Source organism: Paramisgurnus dabryanus, chromosome 21, assembly GCF_030506205.2.
Source record: "Paramisgurnus dabryanus chromosome 21, PD_genome_1.1, whole genome shotgun sequence".
Classification (NCBI taxonomy): Eukaryota; Metazoa; Chordata; class Actinopteri; order Cypriniformes; family Cobitidae; genus Paramisgurnus; species Paramisgurnus dabryanus.
Window position 1 is genome coordinate 17300952 of NC_133357.1, and position 20362 is coordinate 17321313.

The 20362-nt window shown below is 36.8% G+C and overlaps 3 protein-coding genes across 3 annotated transcripts; all 3 read left to right on the forward strand.

Moving 5' to 3' along the window:
* Positions 1 to 3576: 3576 nt before the first annotated feature.
* LOC135775616 (uncharacterized) lies at positions 3577 to 6754 on the forward strand. Its single transcript, XM_065285988.2, has 5 exons — positions 3577 to 4562; positions 4663 to 5057; positions 5132 to 5292; positions 5372 to 5504; positions 5589 to 6754. Exons 1-5 carry the CDS (start codon positions 4250 to 4252, stop codon positions 5757 to 5759), a joined length of 1173 nt encoding a protein of 390 aa, XP_065142060.1. The 5' UTR covers positions 3577 to 4249; the 3' UTR covers positions 5760 to 6754.
* A 202-nt stretch (positions 6755 to 6956) lies between these two features.
* Positions 6957 to 11008, forward strand: lrrc23 (leucine rich repeat containing 23). The gene is made up of 7 exons (XM_065285990.1): positions 6957 to 7327; positions 7935 to 8044; positions 9723 to 9985; positions 10058 to 10188; positions 10288 to 10424; positions 10575 to 10793; positions 10962 to 11008. The coding sequence occupies exons 1-6, from the start codon at positions 7247 to 7249 to the stop codon at positions 10765 to 10767; spliced, it is 915 nt and encodes a 304-aa protein (XP_065142062.1). The 5' UTR covers positions 6957 to 7246; the 3' UTR covers positions 10768 to 10793; positions 10962 to 11008.
* Positions 11009 to 12279: 1271 nt separating this feature from the next.
* Positions 12280 to 20303, forward strand: tktb (transketolase b). The gene is made up of 15 exons (XM_065285991.1): positions 12280 to 12431; positions 12530 to 12640; positions 15146 to 15263; positions 15351 to 15464; positions 15545 to 15642; positions 15853 to 16044; positions 16427 to 16554; positions 16640 to 16836; positions 16936 to 17100; positions 17257 to 17413; positions 17552 to 17682; positions 17789 to 17872; positions 18166 to 18262; positions 19279 to 19398; positions 19550 to 20303. Exons 2-15 carry the CDS (start codon positions 12537 to 12539, stop codon positions 19720 to 19722), a joined length of 1878 nt encoding a protein of 625 aa, XP_065142063.1. The 5' UTR covers positions 12280 to 12431; positions 12530 to 12536; the 3' UTR covers positions 19723 to 20303.
* The last annotated feature ends 59 nt before the right edge of the window (positions 20304 to 20362 follow it).

A 20362-nucleotide genomic window follows, 5' to 3' on the forward strand; every position in this document is an offset into this window, starting at 1 on the left:
TCAACAAGGGATTGTATGATGATCATTATTCACAATTTAAGTATTAAAAAAATTAAATATTTAAAATGGGAAGGCAAATATTTTGTATATTTAATAAAGCACAGCATTTGATTTTGATTGCATCTGAGCAATATTGTATATTTTATAATACTGTTAGTTTTTAATATAATTTTTCTAAATGTATTAATTGTGAAAATCTAGTCTGTGAGTGGCATGTTTTTTAACCAGTGCCAATGTGTTGTATTTAATAAAAAGTGTCATTTATAAGAATCTTGCAGAATATTATAATATTTTTCTGCAAAGTACCGCATTTACACAAATGCACGCCAAAACAGAAGCTGTCAGTCCAACCATGTTGGTAGTTTACATCCTATGTTTAAAAGCAATGTCCTATAACATATTTTACAACTTGATATTTACACGGTGTTGACAGTGCAGATACGTCACTTGCCCTTCAAAATTACATTTTATATAGATTGTTATCCATAAGAAGTAAGGGTTGTTAATTTGAACAAATTATTATTTTACAATATTTATAAGAATTAGTCATTATTTTAAATACATTTTAAAATTATTTCAAAGCAAAAAAGATTTTAAATAAGCTCCGACAGAAACACTTTACCAATGATTAAATCAAACACAGTTATTTTATGCATTTCAATATATAAATGTTGCCTACAGTATGCTTTAAGAAAAGGGGCAGGTTTTTTTACTTCGATCTCGTCTTTCATTTAAGGGTGTGAATATTTAGTAGACTCGCTTAAATTAGGCCTATACTATACTACAGATTAATATAAAGAAAATGCACAATGTTCACACGACCATGGCTCAGACAAATACTGTGCTTTATTAAATTAAAACACTCAAAATATTATGCATTTCCATTTAAAATTTAAATATTGTGATCATACAATCCCTTATGAACGAGCGTCAAGATGATATATATAGCTCTCGATTCATTTTACGCATTCGGTTACCTGAAACACCAGAGTCAAAAAGGACACACAAAATCATTGTGTCACAATTAAATGAACATAGCAGCAGCACGCGTAAGTTACGCTCGGATCTGTAATGATCGATCGGTGACTTCAGTGCCACATGCCTCAATCCAACAGACCTAAGTTTTACTGACATGTGTCAGTGTACGAGCAACTAAACCGAGTGGTATGAGCCACTGGACAGCGGAAGTGCCACTCGACGAGCCACTAAAAAGTGGCATGAGCCACTGGACACCGGAAGTGCCACTCGATGAGCCACTGGTACGGGCCAATGGAAACCGGAAGTGCCACTAAACATAGTGGCACGTGCCAGTGGCTTCTTTGCGTAAGATGCCATGCCACTTTATATTAAAACTGCTACTGTTTGATTTCAAGTGCCGCATGCGCAGACCGTTCGGCGTATGACATCAAGTAAGTACCGCGAGAGTGATTCGAAAGTGCACTATTTTTCGTGATCTCGCGGTAGTTTAAAGTCCAATACTTTCCAATCCCTACAACCACAACAGTGCGCAGCTCTTTATCGCGATATTTGGCCCACTAACTAGGAGGTCGTGCGTGTTGTTGTCATTGAAAAGCCGGTGTAGCAGCCGATTCTGTTCCCCTTTGGAATTCCTGTTCCCCCTCGAAAAAGTGTTTCTCCTGACGGCGCATGGGCAAGCGCGTAAGCACAGCTGGGTGTACGGAAAGCGAGAAAGGCCAAAAAGTCTTTGCGCTTTATTTAAATGTCTTTCTACAGTAGCGAACAAAAATATTCTCACAATCCATTGTATATTATGTGCATAACAGTTTTTTAATTGGGTTATTTACTCTATTTGTTGAAAAATGGTGATGTCCTTTTTATTTATTATATGTGCATATGGTCACTGAAAGCAGGTGTTTGTGTTAGTTTGTTTTAGTTTTGGTTTATGTATTTTTATATATATAAGGGTCATTAGTAGTGGGTCGTGGCCTTCTATTTGACTGTACGTGTGCTTTTTCTTACATATTATTTATTTTAATGTATAAAATGTGTTTACACCATATTTTGTTTTGCTACTTTAAATTGTACTGCTTACATGAACGGTTTTGTAATTTAAATTGGTATTTAAACCATGTTTTGTACCTCAATAAACATCAGATTTTCATGGCAAAATTGTCTTATTTATTAAAACAATGACATGAATGGAAACAAAAAAAGAATACTACTTTTTTGTGGAGTAACTTTTAACCCTACTCGCTGTGTAGAGACAGTGTAAATTTAAAAACACTGAAAAAAAGATTCATTGAATTTAATCAATTTTTTTAAGGTAAGTGGTTGCAATCAATTTATGTAAGCTACATTTAAACAAAAAAGATTAGTAACGTAAAATAAAATATAAAACTTTTGTTTAAATGTAGCTTAAATACATTGATTGCAACCACTTACCTTAAAAAAATTCATTAAATTCAATGAATCTTTTTTTTTCAGTGCATAAAAATATAACTTTTATTATTTAAAAAGATAACTAGTGTGCAACATAACTTCATTTTCATAATGAACACAATTCAAATCAGTTCCTGCAATTAAGCAATGAAAAATTAGTCATTTATTATAAAGCAATCAATCAATTATTCAATTAAGATAACATTATAAATTGGAAAGATGACCAAACGATGTGGTCCCCTGAATTTATATTCTTGCTGGCTTGTTGCAACAATGGATCCAAAAATGTATGAGGAAATTGTTAATTATAAAGGTCAAGGCACATATCCACCAGGCCTAAACACAATGATGACACAAAAGGGCATTCCAGATTCACACTGGGTGTGTGAAACTCTGCCTCACCCACTTCAGAGGGATGCTACATCATGTGGTGTGTTTGCATTGAAGGTGATTATAGCAAATAGTAAGTTATTATGAAAATGGAATGATAGTTTGCAGTTTACTTTTCTTGTTACTTCCCCAGTTTGCCGAACACATTCTTCAAAATATTCAGATTCACTTCCCAAATACACCACAAGAAATAAAGCGAATCAGAATGGAAATAGCTTTGACTATACTCCGCCAATCTGGTATGTCTACTATAACTCATGCTATTGACATGCGCTTTACCATATGCATCTCTTTCATTCATGTTGTACTGCACTAGATGACCTAAGTGACCTGTGCCGCTTTTGTGGGGAGGCAGATACATTTGATGACTCTGTAGAAGTTAATTGGGTAACTATGGCTGAACAGTTCTAGTTTGTGTAGGGTGCAGTCAAATCAATATAAATGCTTTAAATGTTGCTTTAAAAAATTATATTTTTACTCTTACATTTTTGTTTAACAGATTTCCTGTGATGGCTGTGGACGATGGTTCCATGCAGGGTGTGTGGGGGATCCTTCAGCTTTCCATGTTTACATATGTTTTTCTTGTGAACACAATAAATGACATGACACTATTACCTTGTTTCTGTACAGTTCATTTCATCCATCATTTTTCACTTTTGGTAAATAACTGCATCAACAACACGAAAAGCAAACATTGTTTTACTACAAATAAACAATTGTTTTTGTAGTTATATTGTGATCTCTTACGAAAATTAACCATGGTTTTACTACAGTTAAAAAAACATAACCAATAAAAAAACATTGTTACTTTGGCTTCATTTTTATAAGGTATAAGTCCATGTTACTGCACCAAAAACACTGGCTTTAACTTATGTGATTATAGAAGTTATTTTAGTAAGTGCTCTGTAAACTAATTGTGAAGCGCTCTCTTTCATAAATAAAAAAACCGTGACCGTCATTGATACAAATAGACGCGCCACATAGATTTCCTTAAAACCAAAGGAAAAAGAAACCGTGCATTTTAAACAATGTTTAAAGTTCAAAAGATTGAAAAACGGGAAATCTCACGTCTATAAGCATTTTCACGTTTCGGACAAATGCAGTACTTTTTGAACCGATTTTCTTCCCGTACATGCAGCTGTTTTCGTATTTACGTTAGTTCTGAAGGCACGTATGGTAACTCGGTAACTACGCACGACTAGTAGTATGATTGCGTAAAGGGGAACAGAAATTCCGAGGGGAACAGAATCGGCTGCTACACCGGCTTTGAGAACTCGGTGATTTATAAACGCCCTGTCAGACTTTCGCACCGAATCACTCGACGAATGATTAAGATAAGTAACTGCCTAATATCTAACTTATCTAAAGGTCTATAAATAGATAGAGCAGCACGTGTTACTAACGTACAAATGGTTAGGATGTTAACGTTAGTCATGTGCATAACCAACATGGAATCTGGATGAGCAGTCGCTTATCCCCAAATAACATTAGATCGTCTATCTTCATTAAGCCATACCAACATTTTAACGCTAACGTTATGTATAACTTGGAGAGGATACCTGAAACAAGTTTGGATAAACTCCAAACCAATGGATGCAGAAATATCACGAACTCTGACGGGACATGTAAAGATAAAGTCTCGAAGAAAAAAATTATTCTTCACTTTGACCTCAACAACACAATCCTCGTGTCTGACGCAGTCACGAGACTAGGCTCTGTAACTGCTCTGGAATACTTTCTGACTACGGTGACCTGGGGGCGCATGACAAAAGGCAATACTTTTAGTGTAAACGTTTGAAAATAACCTATACATTCCAACCACATTTGTCACAAACGCAACACAATTTTAACAAATGGTCTCACTGTTCACAGGAAAATGGGAGTGGTTGTCAGATTCGCCCTCTCTACTTCAGCCGTGTGATGGTGCTGTCACATACTACTCCCAGTTTGGCAGGGTTGCAGGCTTTACCACAGCAGGCCCTGGTCGACGGTTCCGAAAGGTCCTGGAGGAACACCTGGAACTCCTTCGATGGCCGTCACACTTGCGTGAAGACAAAGAGCTGTCTGTTAAGGGAGAAGATGGGAAGCTGTACCATTGGATCCTTCCTTCCTTCTTCCAGATGCTGCAGGACTTGACATTAGAAGGTGTGGACTTCTCCATCATTTTCCGGACCTTTGGCGCAGACCTCCCTAGGGTTCTGACCGCTGTCCGACGTGCTGTTGAGCAGGGGTCTCATCCGCTCTTTCCCGACCTCCCGGCTCTGAAGGTATTTGAGGGTGCAAGTCTTCTGTTGAGTAATCCTATATGAGCCTTAATTATTATGAATGTTTCCCCTCACAGTTGAAAGTGAATGTAACTGCTGGGCGGATCAGGTGCAGTGGTAAGGGTGCAGTGCTGACACGTGGAGAGGAGCGCGTGGCCACGCAAGAAGGGGAGGGGCTTGTGTACCAGTACCTGAGCTCGGCTGAGGGTCTGAGTGGCTTTCAGGACCACTTTGACTGGTGAGGAGAAGCCACAGAGGATGAGCACCATTTTGTGCCGAATGACTATAAATAAAAATGTTGTTTGTTATCCCAATAGGTGGGCACGTAACACTTACTCCATTTTAGGAGGTAAACCGCTTTGGATTGACCCTTTCGACTCCAAGGTTCAGCATATCTTCATTGATGATAATATTCGACAAAATGACGAGGACACTATCGTCCACCCAAAGGTGTGTGTGATGTGGGTTTTTTTTCCAGAATGTCCACCTCATGCATCATACAGGTTCACTACATGCTTTTTAATGTGCCTGTAGGTGTTTTTGGACCCAGAGGGATTACAGACTCGAACAGCCTCAACATCGGAGCTGTATGATCTTTGCCTGGTCCAGAACGATCTGTTGAAGGCCATTTCTGACCCGGGATATTTTACCCAACGCATCCTGATCTGCATAGAGAATTATGAGGGGAATGTTCAAAAGGGGTAGCTGGACCATACAAGAAAACGTATAAGCAAAAGCAGACAAATGATGAGATTTTGCATAAACTACTGTGTCTACTTTAATCAACACTGTTTACCTAATTAAGGATGTTACATATAAAGAAATACATTATTTATATAGATATATAGCTATATATTTTACTACCATGTATTATGGTTTTGGGTTAACTAATCCGATCACAAAGCTTTAGGGTTTCAAAGGTGTGAATAAGGCAGACTGAATGTTGAAGGAGCGAGGCCTTTGAACCTGCATGTGACAGGTTGTATGTCGGACAGCATATGCCATGGTTGTCATAGATGTAATATAGGCTTAAGCATTGGCAGCTGCTCTATTGTTCTCTGGCGCATGACCAGAGACATAAACATTTAATGCCATTAGTATTCTCAGGGTTTGTGAACATATAGGGTTATTTCTGTTTTAATGCATTTGTTTACATTTAACAAAACAAGTTTGATATTGATACACTAAGAATTTTTAGATTTTTTAAATTTGCTGTTTTTGCACTTGTATGTTAAAGCTCCTATAGATCCGTCTAACACCTAGTTTGAAGATATGAGACTAACCAAAGCAGAATTTTGCGTTTTGATGGTTGATTAAGTTACTTAGAAGTTTACATATACAATTGAGCAGTTTCACTTATATTCCTTTTTTAATTGACTGCCTTCTTGCCATTTGTTTGTTATTATCACAAAGATTATCATTACATAGGATATGTAAGAGCAAGAAGACTGCAAATCTAGCCATTGCTATTATCAGCAGCCTATGTTGCAGTGTCAAAAGCTCATTTTGTTAACTTATTTCAGTAATTATTGCTTTAAGTCTGTAAAACGTATAGTTTTCTTTCTCTTAAAAAAAAAAACGTACTAGTTCATTTTGTAAGGTATGTGTTGCACTACTGAAGATTGTCATTGCACAGCTGTTGCTTCATATGTTTACAATTTTGAATGGTTATTATTTATTATATTTATATACGGTGTTCTGTGTGTGTTGTTTAGTATAGTAGTACTTTTTGGATTATTATTAAATAGTTTTTAAAAAGGAACATTTGGTATGCCTTTGTATTTATTAGTGATCCAGAGTTGAGACTGATTTAATCACACAGTCAGTCAGTAAACCTATCACTGTTAACGCTTGATAAAAGTAACAAATAATAGACATGACAATGCAAGCGAGCTAAATAATTTAAGACTTAAATTTGTGCGTATAATAAATAGGACTAATAAATAATTCTACATCTTACACATCATTTGCGCTGGTGTGTTACCATGGTAACGCGTATAAACACCCATGTTAAACACGTCGGTTAAAGGCCCGTGAAACCGAAAACTTCAGCTCCAAGTACTAAAATAAATCTTATTTTCATTTTTTTTACGGGTAAGAGCTGTTTTTGTTTGATTTCCGTTTCATGTTACTTGATTTCTAGTTCTCTAACGTGTTGGTGTGAACGAATTAATCGAGGAAATAAATAAAAAATGTCAGACTTTGATGAAGACGAGGTACTTAAAGCGGACTCTGAGGATGAGGAGCAGGAACGAGAGAATGATCACGAACAGGTGAAGAACAAGAAGACCAGTAACTAAATCTAACGTTACCTGTCAAATGTTAGTCAGTCAGTGTTTTAAAATTTCCACCTTTTAGAATAATTGTAAACTTATCAAATCTACTAAATAACACGCATTTTACTGTAAGAATTGAGTTAAAATACGGCTAATGGAATTTTAGTGTAAGTAAAAATGTTAGCATTGGCATTTGTTTATCACTCAGCTTCTTGAGGTCTCACCATGAGATGTATGCAGTACTGAAGCTCACATGTATTCTGTGTTTTTATTGGCTATGCTTTTACTTCATTATTTACTCCTAGTTATGCATTTCATAGTGCATCATAGTTTCATCAAGTTTTTTTTTTTTCAAATAAATGTTTTGTTTTTTAAAGAAAGATATCATGGTGCCACAATTATAATGTAGTTAAAAAAAATAATTTAAAACATTTAAGTTACACTTTCAGAAAATTCAAGATCATGATACTAGACATTTCAGTCCAGTGACCCTAAAACCTTTGAAATACATAAATGATCCACCAACTACAGAAATATTCAATACATTTTGGAGTATTTATACCAGATAAGACAATGATTTCTTCTTTTGTTTCTTTATTATCAGACTGAGCCATGTTCACTAACCCAGGACATTATAGCTAAAGGTTTATCCTTACTGTGCCGCACAGGAAATGGCCTATCCCATGCCTATGTCAGACTTGACCTTAAAAACAAGTAAGCTTAATAAAATGTGTAAAGGATAAAAATAGCAACACCAAAGAATAATGCCTGATTTATGTGACATATTGTTTATATGCCAAGGTTCAGTGTTGGGGGTAACGCATTACAAGTAACGTGCATTACGTAATAATATTACTTTTCTGAAGTAACGAGTAAAGTAACGCATTACTTTATAAATGTACACATTAATTTTTTTGTTACTTTTTAAAAAAAGTAATGCAAGTTACTTTTTTAGTTTAATTAATTCAATAAAAAATTATGTACTGAATTAAACTAAACACAGTCATATTATGCACTCTATGCGTACATGCCTGTGTGGGAACCGTTTGAGTCAGAAACTGAGGTGGCAGACCAGAGCTCGACATTTTTGTGACGAAATATGCGTTTTCTGAATGCAGAACTTTTCAGTCATAAAAACACCTGCAAGGCCTGAAAGAGATCAAGCCTCAGACAAGAAAAAGTCATGCAAAAGTAACTAAAAAGTAATGTAAGCATTACTTTCCATGAAAAGTAACTAAGTAACGCAATTAGTTACTTTTTTTGGGAGTAACTTAAAATTGTAATGCATTACTTTTAAAAGTAACTTTCCCCAACACTGCCAAGGTTTTATTACTATACATACATATACAGCGGGAAAAATAAGTATTTGACACATCAGCATTTTTATCAGTAGATTTCTAAGTGGGCTATTAACACAAAATTTCTACCAGCCAAATATTTAATTCATACAAAGAAATCAGAACATTTAAGTATACAAGGTGAGTCATAATAAATAAAGTGAAATTACACACGGAATAAGTATTGAAGACATGAAGAGAACCAGGTGCAAAATGGCATAGAAAGCCAGGAGATCACCTGAAATCTGTCAGTATTGAGAGAGAAACCCTGGCCCCTCTCAGTACTACTTGATATCAGCTGCTTTAGTGCTAATTGACGGCCTTTCAAAGAAAACTATAAGCAATGCACTGAACCGCCATGGCGGCTAAAAATTCTAGATAAAAATCTGCTGCCATCTACCAGAAAGCTGAAAATGAAAAGAAGGTGGACATTTCAGCAAGACAATGATCCCAAATACAAGACCAAGGAAACAATGAAGTGGTTTCAAAGAAAGAAAATCAAGTTGCTTGAATGGCCCAGGCAATCACCTGACCTAAATCCCATAGAAAATCTATTGAGAAAACTGAAGATCAAAGTTTATAAAAGAGACCCAAGAAACTTCAGAATCACTCCTGAGCAATGCAGACGATCGGTCTCTCCATACAAGAGGCGTCTAGAAGCTGTAATCACCAACAAAGGCTTTTCTACAATGGATTAAATAAAGTGTGTTCAATACTTATTCCCTGTGTCATTTCACTTTATTTATTATGACTCAACTTGTATACTTAAAGGTTTCTTTGTATGAATGCAATATTTGGCTTGATGGCTACATCTGGTGGAAATTTTGTGTCAATAGCCCACTTAGAAATCCCCTTACTGATAAAAATGCTGATGTGTCAAATACTTATTTCCCCCGCTGTACTGTATGTTAAAATTTAAACCCTATTTTAAACTGACATCCCAGTTTTATTTGATAAAAACTGAATTGTTTCTTACTTGTTTGATTAATTGCTTCTGTTTGTATTACTCATATCTGTAAGTTGCTACATAAATGCATGACCCTTTTCTCAACCAGGGCTCTTTCAGATTTGGCCTTGCTCAGCTCCTTCATCCATCTGCGTTATTTAGACATTTCCTCCAATCGTTTGTCAGACCTCTCTCCATTAACTGGCCTAACTCATCTGCTATGGGTTAAGGGAGATTCTAATCTGATTGAAAAGTTTGAAGAGCACTGGTTGGAGCAGCTAACCTATCTACAGTGGCTCAGCCTTGCAAGCAACCGCCTGTGTGATGTGAAAGGCCTTGGAGCTCCAGCGTTGGAAAGCCTCAATCTTACTAGTTAGTGACATTTCTTCTACGCTTTTATATCACTGAGCACTGAACAGCAAAGTTTAACCTCTATCTTTTTAGGTAATGGCATTCGGACAATGCAAGGCTTGGAATATCATAAACTGACCAATCTGGTGACTCTTGAGCTTAGAGGAAATTCTTTGGAAACTACAGATGGCATTTACCTTCCCAATTTACGGCACTTATACTTGGTATGGCAGCCAGTGACATTTATTGTAGATACATTTGCAAGTTGGTCATTTTTTCAAAAGATATACAGGACCATTCTGCACTTTCACCCAATAATACAGGCTAAGAACAACATCAAGCAGTTGGAGGGTCTGGAGAGGCTGGAGCATCTTAACACTCTACACCTCAGAGATAACCAACTAGAATCACTCAATGGAATCAACGCCAGCATGAAAAGTCTACATTACCTTAATATCAGGTAAAAGAAATATGTAGGCCTAACTATGATCATTCAATATCAATCTAGTGGTTCATGTTTATTTATGAACTCGTCTTGCAAGAAAGTAATTATTAAAAGTGTTTATCAACTATGATTATTTGATAACATATCATTTTTTTACAATTCAAGGGGTAACCTTATATCCTCTCAGAGTGCTTTGGAAACTCTAGTGAGTGTTGGGAAATCCCTGAAGGTCCTTGTACTTCTTGACAACCCTTTAGCAATGACTGATGATTATAGGCTCTATGTGATCTCACATCTCCCCCAGCTGGAGCGACTGGATAAGGATCCCATTACTGCTGATGAGAATGAATATGAATGAATGAGTATGAAGCCCAGGAGAAGCAGGTGTGGACCTGTTGTGTATCACATATTCTGTGTTTTTTTTTGTCTGAGATGGGTTATTATATAGATTAAGGGATCAAAATATAACACAAAAACAAACAAATAAATAAATAAATCTGTATTTTATTCAATAAATTGACTTCATTCAACACTCAAATAAATTTTTTCTAGGAATCTGAAGATGCAGACAACTGAATATGCTGTATGAAGCAAAGCCATCACCTATATATATATATATATATATATATATATATATATATATATATATATATATATATATATATATATATATATATATATATATATATATATATATATATATATATATATATATATAAACATTACAAGAATAAATAATAGTATTCAATAAAGTAAAATCACTGTGTTTATCTGGTTTCATTTCATTCAAATTTTCCTTATAAATACTGAACAGCACATGTCAATTGATTTAACAAGCAACATACCATTGTAATCTAGTGCCTGAAAGGAATTTATGTTAAGGGGGTGTGTACATACAGTAACATAACAAATAAACTAAAAATTCTTATAGGGATAAAATAATTAAAACAGATATATTAGAGGTGGACACAACTTCACTTTTTTTAGTACATTTCCAAGCATCTGTGCTTTATCAAAGTGTTTGTCTTGGGAAAAAAATTTACTTTACTAAAAATGTTTCACTATATTTTAAAGCACAGAATCATATTGTGTATTTAGTTTTATATTGCATATTAAAATGTATTTAATACCTAATTACATAAATACTTTTCTTGAGTAAAAGTACAAAAGTACTTTTTACTTGAGTAAAAGTAAAAAAAAAATAGATGTTTAATATACTTAAATATTAAATATAAACCAAAATTATGTGAAATTATGAAATGTAGTGTAGTAAACATTATGATAATATGCTTTGGAATGTATGTTTTCCAAAGAAAAACACTGATAAAATACGAATACTTAACAATTTACTTGTATGTAGAAAGTAAAAATATTAAAGTAGTGTCCGCCTCTGTATATAATACAAATTTCTGCAATGTCACACACTGTATGAGTGTTCGATTTCATGCGCAGACCAATGAGCATATGACATCAAGTACCGCGAGAGCAATTCAAAAGCCGTGCTCTCGCGGTACTTTGATGTCAAATGCCGACCTATCTGCGCAACACAGCATAAAGTCGAACACGCCTCTTGGTTTTCGTCCAAGGATGAGAGAGCAAGAAAAAATGTACTTCCCTGTTGGTTCAAACCCATCCCATATTAAAGTGGTAGAGCCTATTTTGAAATAGATACACACCCCTTTCCTTATGACTATCATCGTGACTCAACGATTTATTTATTTAATTTGATACTCTGTCAGCGTTATTTACTACAACAGCGCGAGCAAAATCCCTAATACTTTAGTATATCCAAGCTCAACACATTTCCGTCTTAAAATATTAATATAACTAAGTTAACATATATTACAAAACAGATCTGGCAATCTCACTGGCGCTGCAGCAGTCTGACCCTTGCTGTGTGCGTCGTCCAATGGTTCGCCTCATAGGATGAGTTGACAGCTGACGTAAAGCGTCACATAAAAGCTACAGCGCACCACGTTACCGACCGTGTCTCACAGTCCCACATCGTGCTCTACTCCGAAGGTTATTGCGTTTATGTTATAAACTGCAGATTAACGTCGGATCATTTTAACTTTGAGTCACAACATTTGTATTTATTTCAACGCTTTTCCTGCACACAGGTAAACCATGAGCTACCACAAACCCGACGAGAAAACTCTTCAGGGCCTGAAAGACATCGCGAACAAGCTCAGGATTCACTCCATCAAGGAAACATGCGCATCAAATTCCGGGTAAGATTTTAATGCTGTTATTAAAATGAAATATTAACTTAACAGTTATTTAGGTTAGGCACATGCAGTTATATTTACATTTATCTATTTTTTCTTGCAAATGTTAACTTTCCTGCATAACGTGAAGTTGGGCATAGTGTGGTCATTGTTGGCTTAAACGGTATGGTCGTTTTAGCTCTTATAATATAATATGGGACGAAATAGCAGTACACCGTTTGTAATTTGTTAGTGCATAATAACATGCAGTAATGCACGTAAGTTAATTAAAAATAAACCCGGATAAAGCTCGCGAGCGTAGTACCACGAGTTGGACTGCACGTTTCTCTTCACTAACAGGTTGTCACGTGGAGGCGTATATCCAGGCTGTGTCCCCGAAGCAGTAGTCTGATAAAAAAATTAAATGCCTCCTTTAATGAAGTAATGTTATGCAGAGGCTTCGTGTGAATCTAGCATGAAAGGAAAACTTTGCTTTACGATTGCTTAATCTCTTCTCGTCAGTTTACTCTGACCAATTTGTTGCCACATATTTCTCAACATGCATTGAAATTCGGGGAGTTTTTTTACGCGTATAACCACCTTAAACTTTTCCTGTAACCCACGTGTATTATATGCATCAATACTTTATATTTATTTTTTTAAATGTGGTTGGCGGTTTTTTTACAGATCTGCGCACTGTAGCAGACACCATACCTGGAGTGAAATTGAATTAGTTACAGTAATTAGTTAGGGTTGGGTTGGGTACAATACACTGCACACACGCTTATTCACAATGGTTCAACAATGGTTGTTTTGTCTATTTCACTGAAAATATTGTGTAGGAATTTCCCCGAGTGTTGAAATTTTATCTGATACATTTTGCAGTTATAACACTTCCTCCTTTTTAGACTACAATGCTCACTTTAAAAGTCGTTTTATACATAGTACTTCCTTTAAATGTCCATAAGGAAGTATTGATTTTGACTGTCTGGGACCTTTTGGAAGTCCCATTTGAAATCAAAGTCCTCATTCTGCAACTAATCACTTGAGAGTGAGATGTGTTTCCTAATCCTTTTTCCAATTTTATTTTTCAGCACAATTGAATCTTGCTATGTGACCGATGGTAATTTATTGGTATTTTCTCAAGTGAGAATTGAACAATAACAAGAGACTGCATGGATTTGAACTCTCAATAAATAATAATAAATGTAACAATTTTTCTAGCTTGAAAAGTTGTCTGCATTGGTTGCATGAATATTTCAGAATTTGTCTGACAATAAAAGTTTTTTGGGAAACAAACTAATAAAAACACATTTGTAGAGCATTGCATGCTCCTTATGAAATGTGGTAAAGGTATATTGACACATTTGTATTACTTAAACCTACTAAGTACTTAAAAAAAATAAACATAATTTGTCCCCTTATTTAAAGGAAAACACAACTCTTTTTCAATATTTCACTATGTTCTTACCAAAACTTTGACAAAATAATACATGCTTATCTTTTTTCAATGTGTGCACTTAATCTTTGTACAGCGCGTCTTGAATTTGTTAGCATTTAGCCTAGCCCCATTCATTCCTTAGGATCCAAACAGGGATGAATTTGGAAGCCACCAAACACTTCCATGTTTTCCCTATTTAAAGACTGTTACATGAGTAGTTACAGAAGTAAGTATGGTGGCACAAAATATTTTTTTTTTAGTGATTTAGTGATTTTTTTTTTTTTTTTTAAGCAGATTAAAATGAGAACTCTTGTATGGCGGAAGAGCACTTAGTTTGCAGCACTTCGACTTCGGCGTGCAGTAACATCACTACTAAATATTCCTGCTTTTGCTCAAACTTCCGTCAATATTACTGTGCCTGAGGTTTAAGTGCTGCAAGATAAGTGCTCTTCCGCCATACAATATAGTTCTAATTTTTATCTGCTTAAAAATCACCATGTTTTATTTTGTCCCACCATACTTACTTGTGTAACTACTCATGTAACAGTCTTTACATGGGGAAAGCATGGAAGTGTTTTGTGGCTTCTAAATTCATCCCTGTTTGGATCCTAAAAAATGAATGGGGCTAGGCTAAATGCTAACACATTCACACCATGCTGTACACCGATTAAGTGCACGCATTGAAAAAAGATATGTGTGTCTTAATTCATCTAAGTTGAGGTAAGAACATAGTAAGATATTGAAAAACAGTGATGTTTTCCTTTTAAACACTACTATTGAAAGCCCCGAGGCACTCCTCATGATATGGCTTGGTTACTGTGTGTGTAAACAACTGGCTGGTTTGTCAGTAGTTAAGTCATTTTCGTTTCTGATAAGGTCTATTACTACACCTTAAACTCCAGTGATGATGGTACTAGCAACATCTGCCCTTTAGTACTATTTGTAATCAGTGTTCTACTTTTTGAAGCGAACAGACGTTTGAAAGATAACCGGCATGTTTGAGTGGTCTTTAACATCAAGCATGTTTAAACTGATAGTTAATGGTTGATAAATTGATTGCTGATGCTGGCGTGTGTTCATACTCGCAGACATCCCACCTCATGCTGCAGCGCTGCCGAGCTCATGTCTGTACTGTTCTTCCACACCATGCGCTACAAAGCTGATGATCCTCGCAACCCCTGCAACGACCGCTTTATTTTGTCTAAGGTGGGCTGTCGTTCCTTCATTGCAGATTTGACCTTTTATAGTATTTATCCCTGTATTAACTGTGTTTACTTTATCTCATGTTTTCAGGGCCATGCTGCTCCAATTTTATATGCAGCTTGGGCAGAGGCCGGGTACATCAAAGAGTCCGATCTGCTGAACCTGCGCAAGATCGACTCTGACCTGGAGGGTCACCCCACTCCTGTGAGTAAAACCTGTATATCACCACCACACATAACCTCACACGATGAGCTGTTTTACCAAACTGTGATGTTACTTTTCAGAAATTAGCTTTTGTGGATGTTGCAACCGGATCTCTTGGCCAAGGTCTGGGTGCTGGTTGTGGTATGGCATACACTGGAAAATACTTGGACAAGTCCAGGTACCCTAACTCTTAGACTCTTTTACATTTATGCATTCAGCAGATGCTTTTATCCAAAGCGACTTTGTGCATTCAAGTTATAAATTTTTATCAACATGTGTCTTCCTTGGGATTGAACCCACAACCTTTGTACTGCTAATGCAATGCTCTACCAATTGAGTTACGATTACAGTGGTCCTTGAACTGAATTTGTCTGTTTTGTTTTATTAGCTACCGTGTGTACTGTATGTTGGGAGATGGTGAGTGTTCTGAAGGCTCTGTGTGGGAAGCCATGGCTTTTGCCTCCTATTACAAACTTGACAATCTGGTGGCCATCCTTGATGTGAATCGCCTGGCCCAGAGCGAGGCAGCCCCACTTCAGCATAACATGAACGTCTACAAGGATCGCTGTGAGGCATTTGGGTATGTCTCGCTTATTCTGATTTAGTAATATACACACTGCTTTACGCGTTTTGTGGAATTTCACTGCACTTGGAATGTTTGGATAAGAAGTATACAACAGAGCTCATTGGGGGGGGATTCTGTTTCCCATAATGCAATGCATCTGAGCAGAATGACAAATAAACTGGGGTAACAAATTCAATCAACATTTTGTGTTCTGCCTTTCACTTAAATTTTATGTTTTTTTTCTTAGGTCATTTTGCGCATCATGAAAATACATAATTTTTTGCAGTGTAACATCACCTTTGTGATTCCGAATCGATTCAGACAGGTGTTATTGGTATGAATCGCGATTAATCGTCCCAGCCCTACCTCATATACAAACTGTTTGTTTGTTTTTCAGTTTTAATACCCATGTGGTGGATGGCCATGATGTGGAGGAGCTGTGCAAGGCTCTATGGGATGCACAGCGAGTGAAAGGGAAGCCCACAGCCATTGTTGCCAAAACATTTAAGGGTAAAGGTCTTAAAGGTAAGTCACTGAAAGACCTGGATTGAGTTCATTTGAAATTCACACTTGAGATTTCTTATTCACTGTCTTGTGCATCTGTGTAAAGGTATTGAAGACCAGGATAATTGGCATGGGAAGCCTATGCCTAAAGACCGTGCCGATGAGCTCATAAAAGAGCTCATGAGCCAGATCCAGTCTCCCAATAAGCCCATCCACCCTCATCTACCCAAAGAGGACGCTGCTCCAGTTGACGGAAAACCTATTCGCCTGCTCACCGCTCCAGAATACAAGATTGGAGACAAGGTGAACTGATGTTTGCACTACTTGAAAAATATATATTACTTTGGCAATATTGCCCAGTCCTGTATTTAAGCATGACTTCTGATTTGTTTGCCTCTTCAGGTCTCCACCAGGAAGGCTTATGGTGTCGCTCTGAAGAGGATGGGTGATGCAAGCACTCGTGTGGTGGCTCTGGATGGTGATACTAAGAACTCAACCTTCTCTGATATCTTCAAAAAGGCCCATCCTGATCGCTTCATCGAGTGCTTCATTGCTGAGCAAAACATGGTGTGTAACTGAATGTTTTTATTTATGCAAAATGACATTGTTTGTCTCATGATGACAAGGCAAATGAGTAAACCTGACTGTCTACTTGGGTATACAGTTACTCTAAGAGCATATTGGTTGTGTTAAATAATTGTATCATTTATGTCGCTTTTCCAGGTGAGCGTGGCCATCGGTTGTGCCACTCGTGATCGCACCGTTCCATTTGCCAGCACTTTTGCCGCCTTCCTCGCTCGTGCCTATGACCACATTCGCATGGCAGCGATCTCCCAGTCCAACGTCAACCTTGTTGGCTCACACTGTGGCGTTTCTATTGGTAAGACATTGTGATGCGAGGTACATTTTTGATGTTCGTCAGGACTTCACAAAGTCCTGACTACAATTTGGTTGATTTCTGTTTTTGTGTTTTGATGAATAGTTCTGTTTTTTTATGAAATGTTTTGATTTTGTCCAGGTGAGGATGGCCCCTCACAGATGGCCCTGGAGGATCTCGCAATGTTCCGCGCTATCCCGACATGCACTGTGTTTTATCCTAGTGATGGAGTATCAACTGAGAGAGCCGTAGAGCTTGCAGCCAATACAAAGGTGAGGTTCTTGGGTTCCCCCTAATTTACTGTTGCATATTCAATTAGGTATTGTCATTGTTAATGGTAGACGTTTAATAGTTTTTTTTTACTTATTCTGTTTTTAGGGTATCTGTTTCATCCGCACCAGCCGGCCTGACACTGCAGTCATCTATAATCCTGAAGAGAAATTTGAAGTTGGCAAAGCCATGGTAAGGAGAAAAACCAGACCAAAATACATTTGAGAAAATGACAATAAACCATAGTAAAGAAATAAAAACACTGTGACCTTTGAAATCCTCTTGAAGGTATTAAAGAGGTTATATTTTCACAGAATATTTTTTACATTATGAAGAATTAATTTATGTAAATCACAAACAAATAGCAGCAGGATTTTCACAGACCGGCTCACATAGGGAAATGTAATGCAGTGTGCACATGGCGCCTCCTGTTGGTCAGCTATGTTTATTTAATTTTTTGTAACACTTCCGTGTCTGTCCACTAGGTGGTGCGTCAGTCTGAAAATGATCAAGTGACTGTTATTGGTGCTGGAGTAACTTTGCATGAGGCACTTGCAGCACATGAACAACTGGCTAAAGAAGGTTTGTGTAACCCCTACTGACTTTAACCCGTGTGGGTTGTTCAGATTCACTACCCTTTCGGGTTGTTTGTGTACAAAAATGGCCACTATATTAAATGGCTGTAAAAATGTATCCAGATTTTTTTTTTTTCATAAATCTGCATTTTTAGTTTTTGTGCAGCTTCAGATTCAATTTCTTTCCTCCCGTATTAACTGTTTTTGCCCCATTGACTTCCATTATAACAAATTTGTACAAGCCAAACTCTATGTACAAGCCAGAAATTAAGCTCTGTTTTTTGCACAGGCCTACTAAAAGGTTAATGGTGCCACATGGTGATCAACAGTAAAAATGACAAATTTGACCTCTTCGCAAAAGAAAAAATGGCCAACAATCAAGAATGCATGATAGTAATGGAAGTCAATGGGGCAAAAAAGCCACGAACAACTAATTGGGGAGAAAAAAAACTGATGCTGCACAAGAACTAAAAATGCATCAAAGCCAATGTTTTTACCAATCTTTGGCATGCCCTAGACTGTGGAAAAAGGTAAAAATAATCCAGTCCACAATCACTTTTTTTATATTGAAAATCGGTAATTTTGTGGGGTTTTTTCCCATCAAATCAGTGACGCCAAATATGAACTTGGCAATTAAAGAGTTAAAATCATGGAAATTTTTGATCACTAATAAGGGTGATTAACAGATTTATAAAAAAAATTGGAAAAAATATTAATCTGATTAATTTGGTGGCTTTTTTGTAAACAAACAACCTGAAATGGTAGTAAATTTGCCCTCAGTGTTTTGAGTTTTTGAAACATTTCAAAGCATTTTCTCACCAAAAATTATTACATTTGCTGAAATGCAGAGAAAGTTGTGACCAAATTAAGACACAAAAAACAAAACGGCCTCAACAACCCATAAGGGTTAATAGGACATTACGTTACATTTTTGCATTTATTATGTTTTCAATCTGATACCAAATTGTATGGCATGAAACTTGTTTTCTGTGCTAAATTGTTTACATTTCATCTGTCTTCCAGGTGTGAATATTCGGGTGATTGACCCATTTACTATTAAGCCTCTGGATGCTGAAACTATCGTGTCAAGTGCTCGTGCTACAGGAGGAAAAGTGATCACTGTAGAGGACCACTACAAAGAGGGTGAGCAGCTTCTAGATTTTTCTCATCTCAAATGTTATGAAAACACCAGAAAGACCGTAGATATTTTCTTTCCTCTTCCTGGTTTGGGCATTTTTTCCCCCCTGTGGTTTGGGAGGTTATTTATGGTTGTTCCTCTGTTCTCACTGTGTAGGTGGTCTGGGCGAGGCTGTCCTGTCTGCAGTGGGTGAGGAGCCCGGCATCGTGGTGCACCGGCTGGCTGTGAGCCGCGTTCCCCGGAGCGGCAAACCGCAGGAGCTTCTGGACATGTTTGGCATCAGTGCCAAATGTATCGTTGCGGCCGTCAAGAGCACTTTTGCCAACTGAAACCCTCCCATCATTAAATGGCTCTGAACTACACCCTCCCTCCTTACCCTGTATCTAGAGACCAAGCTCACGACATCAGTATCATTCCAGAAGTTTACCACCTTATATTTCACTGAGAAGAAACTGGGGTTGTGTGTTTTTTTTCTAACATGTGCACTGTAGTTCCCATTGCTTTGCATTTCATTCAGGTTTGCTTTCTTGAAAGCTTTAAATGCTGCATTAATGCTGGTTGTTAAAGGTTTAATGATAGATTAAATCCGACTGCATTCCATTTTATGAACATCTTAAGATAATGACCATTTCACATTTCTGATTTAAGCTTCCCTGTAGCTCTGTATGCCTAAAAAGCTTATGTTATGAAATAAGTGAATCTGACCAGATCTGCGATGGTGCTTTCAGTAAAAATATGCATTTGTCATTTTTTTTTTTTACATGTTTTTCTTGTCATGTGAGCTACCGGTGTTAACAACGGTTTGATTTTGGTGACTGGAGGCCCTTCGTGTTATTACTGTATTGTGTGAACTTGGCTTTCACTGCATTTGATGTAATGTGTTAATAAAAGTACCACAATGTTCACATCAGTCTGCCTATGAATTAACCATTTCAAGTTTTTTCAAACAATCAGATAAATGCCTGAAAT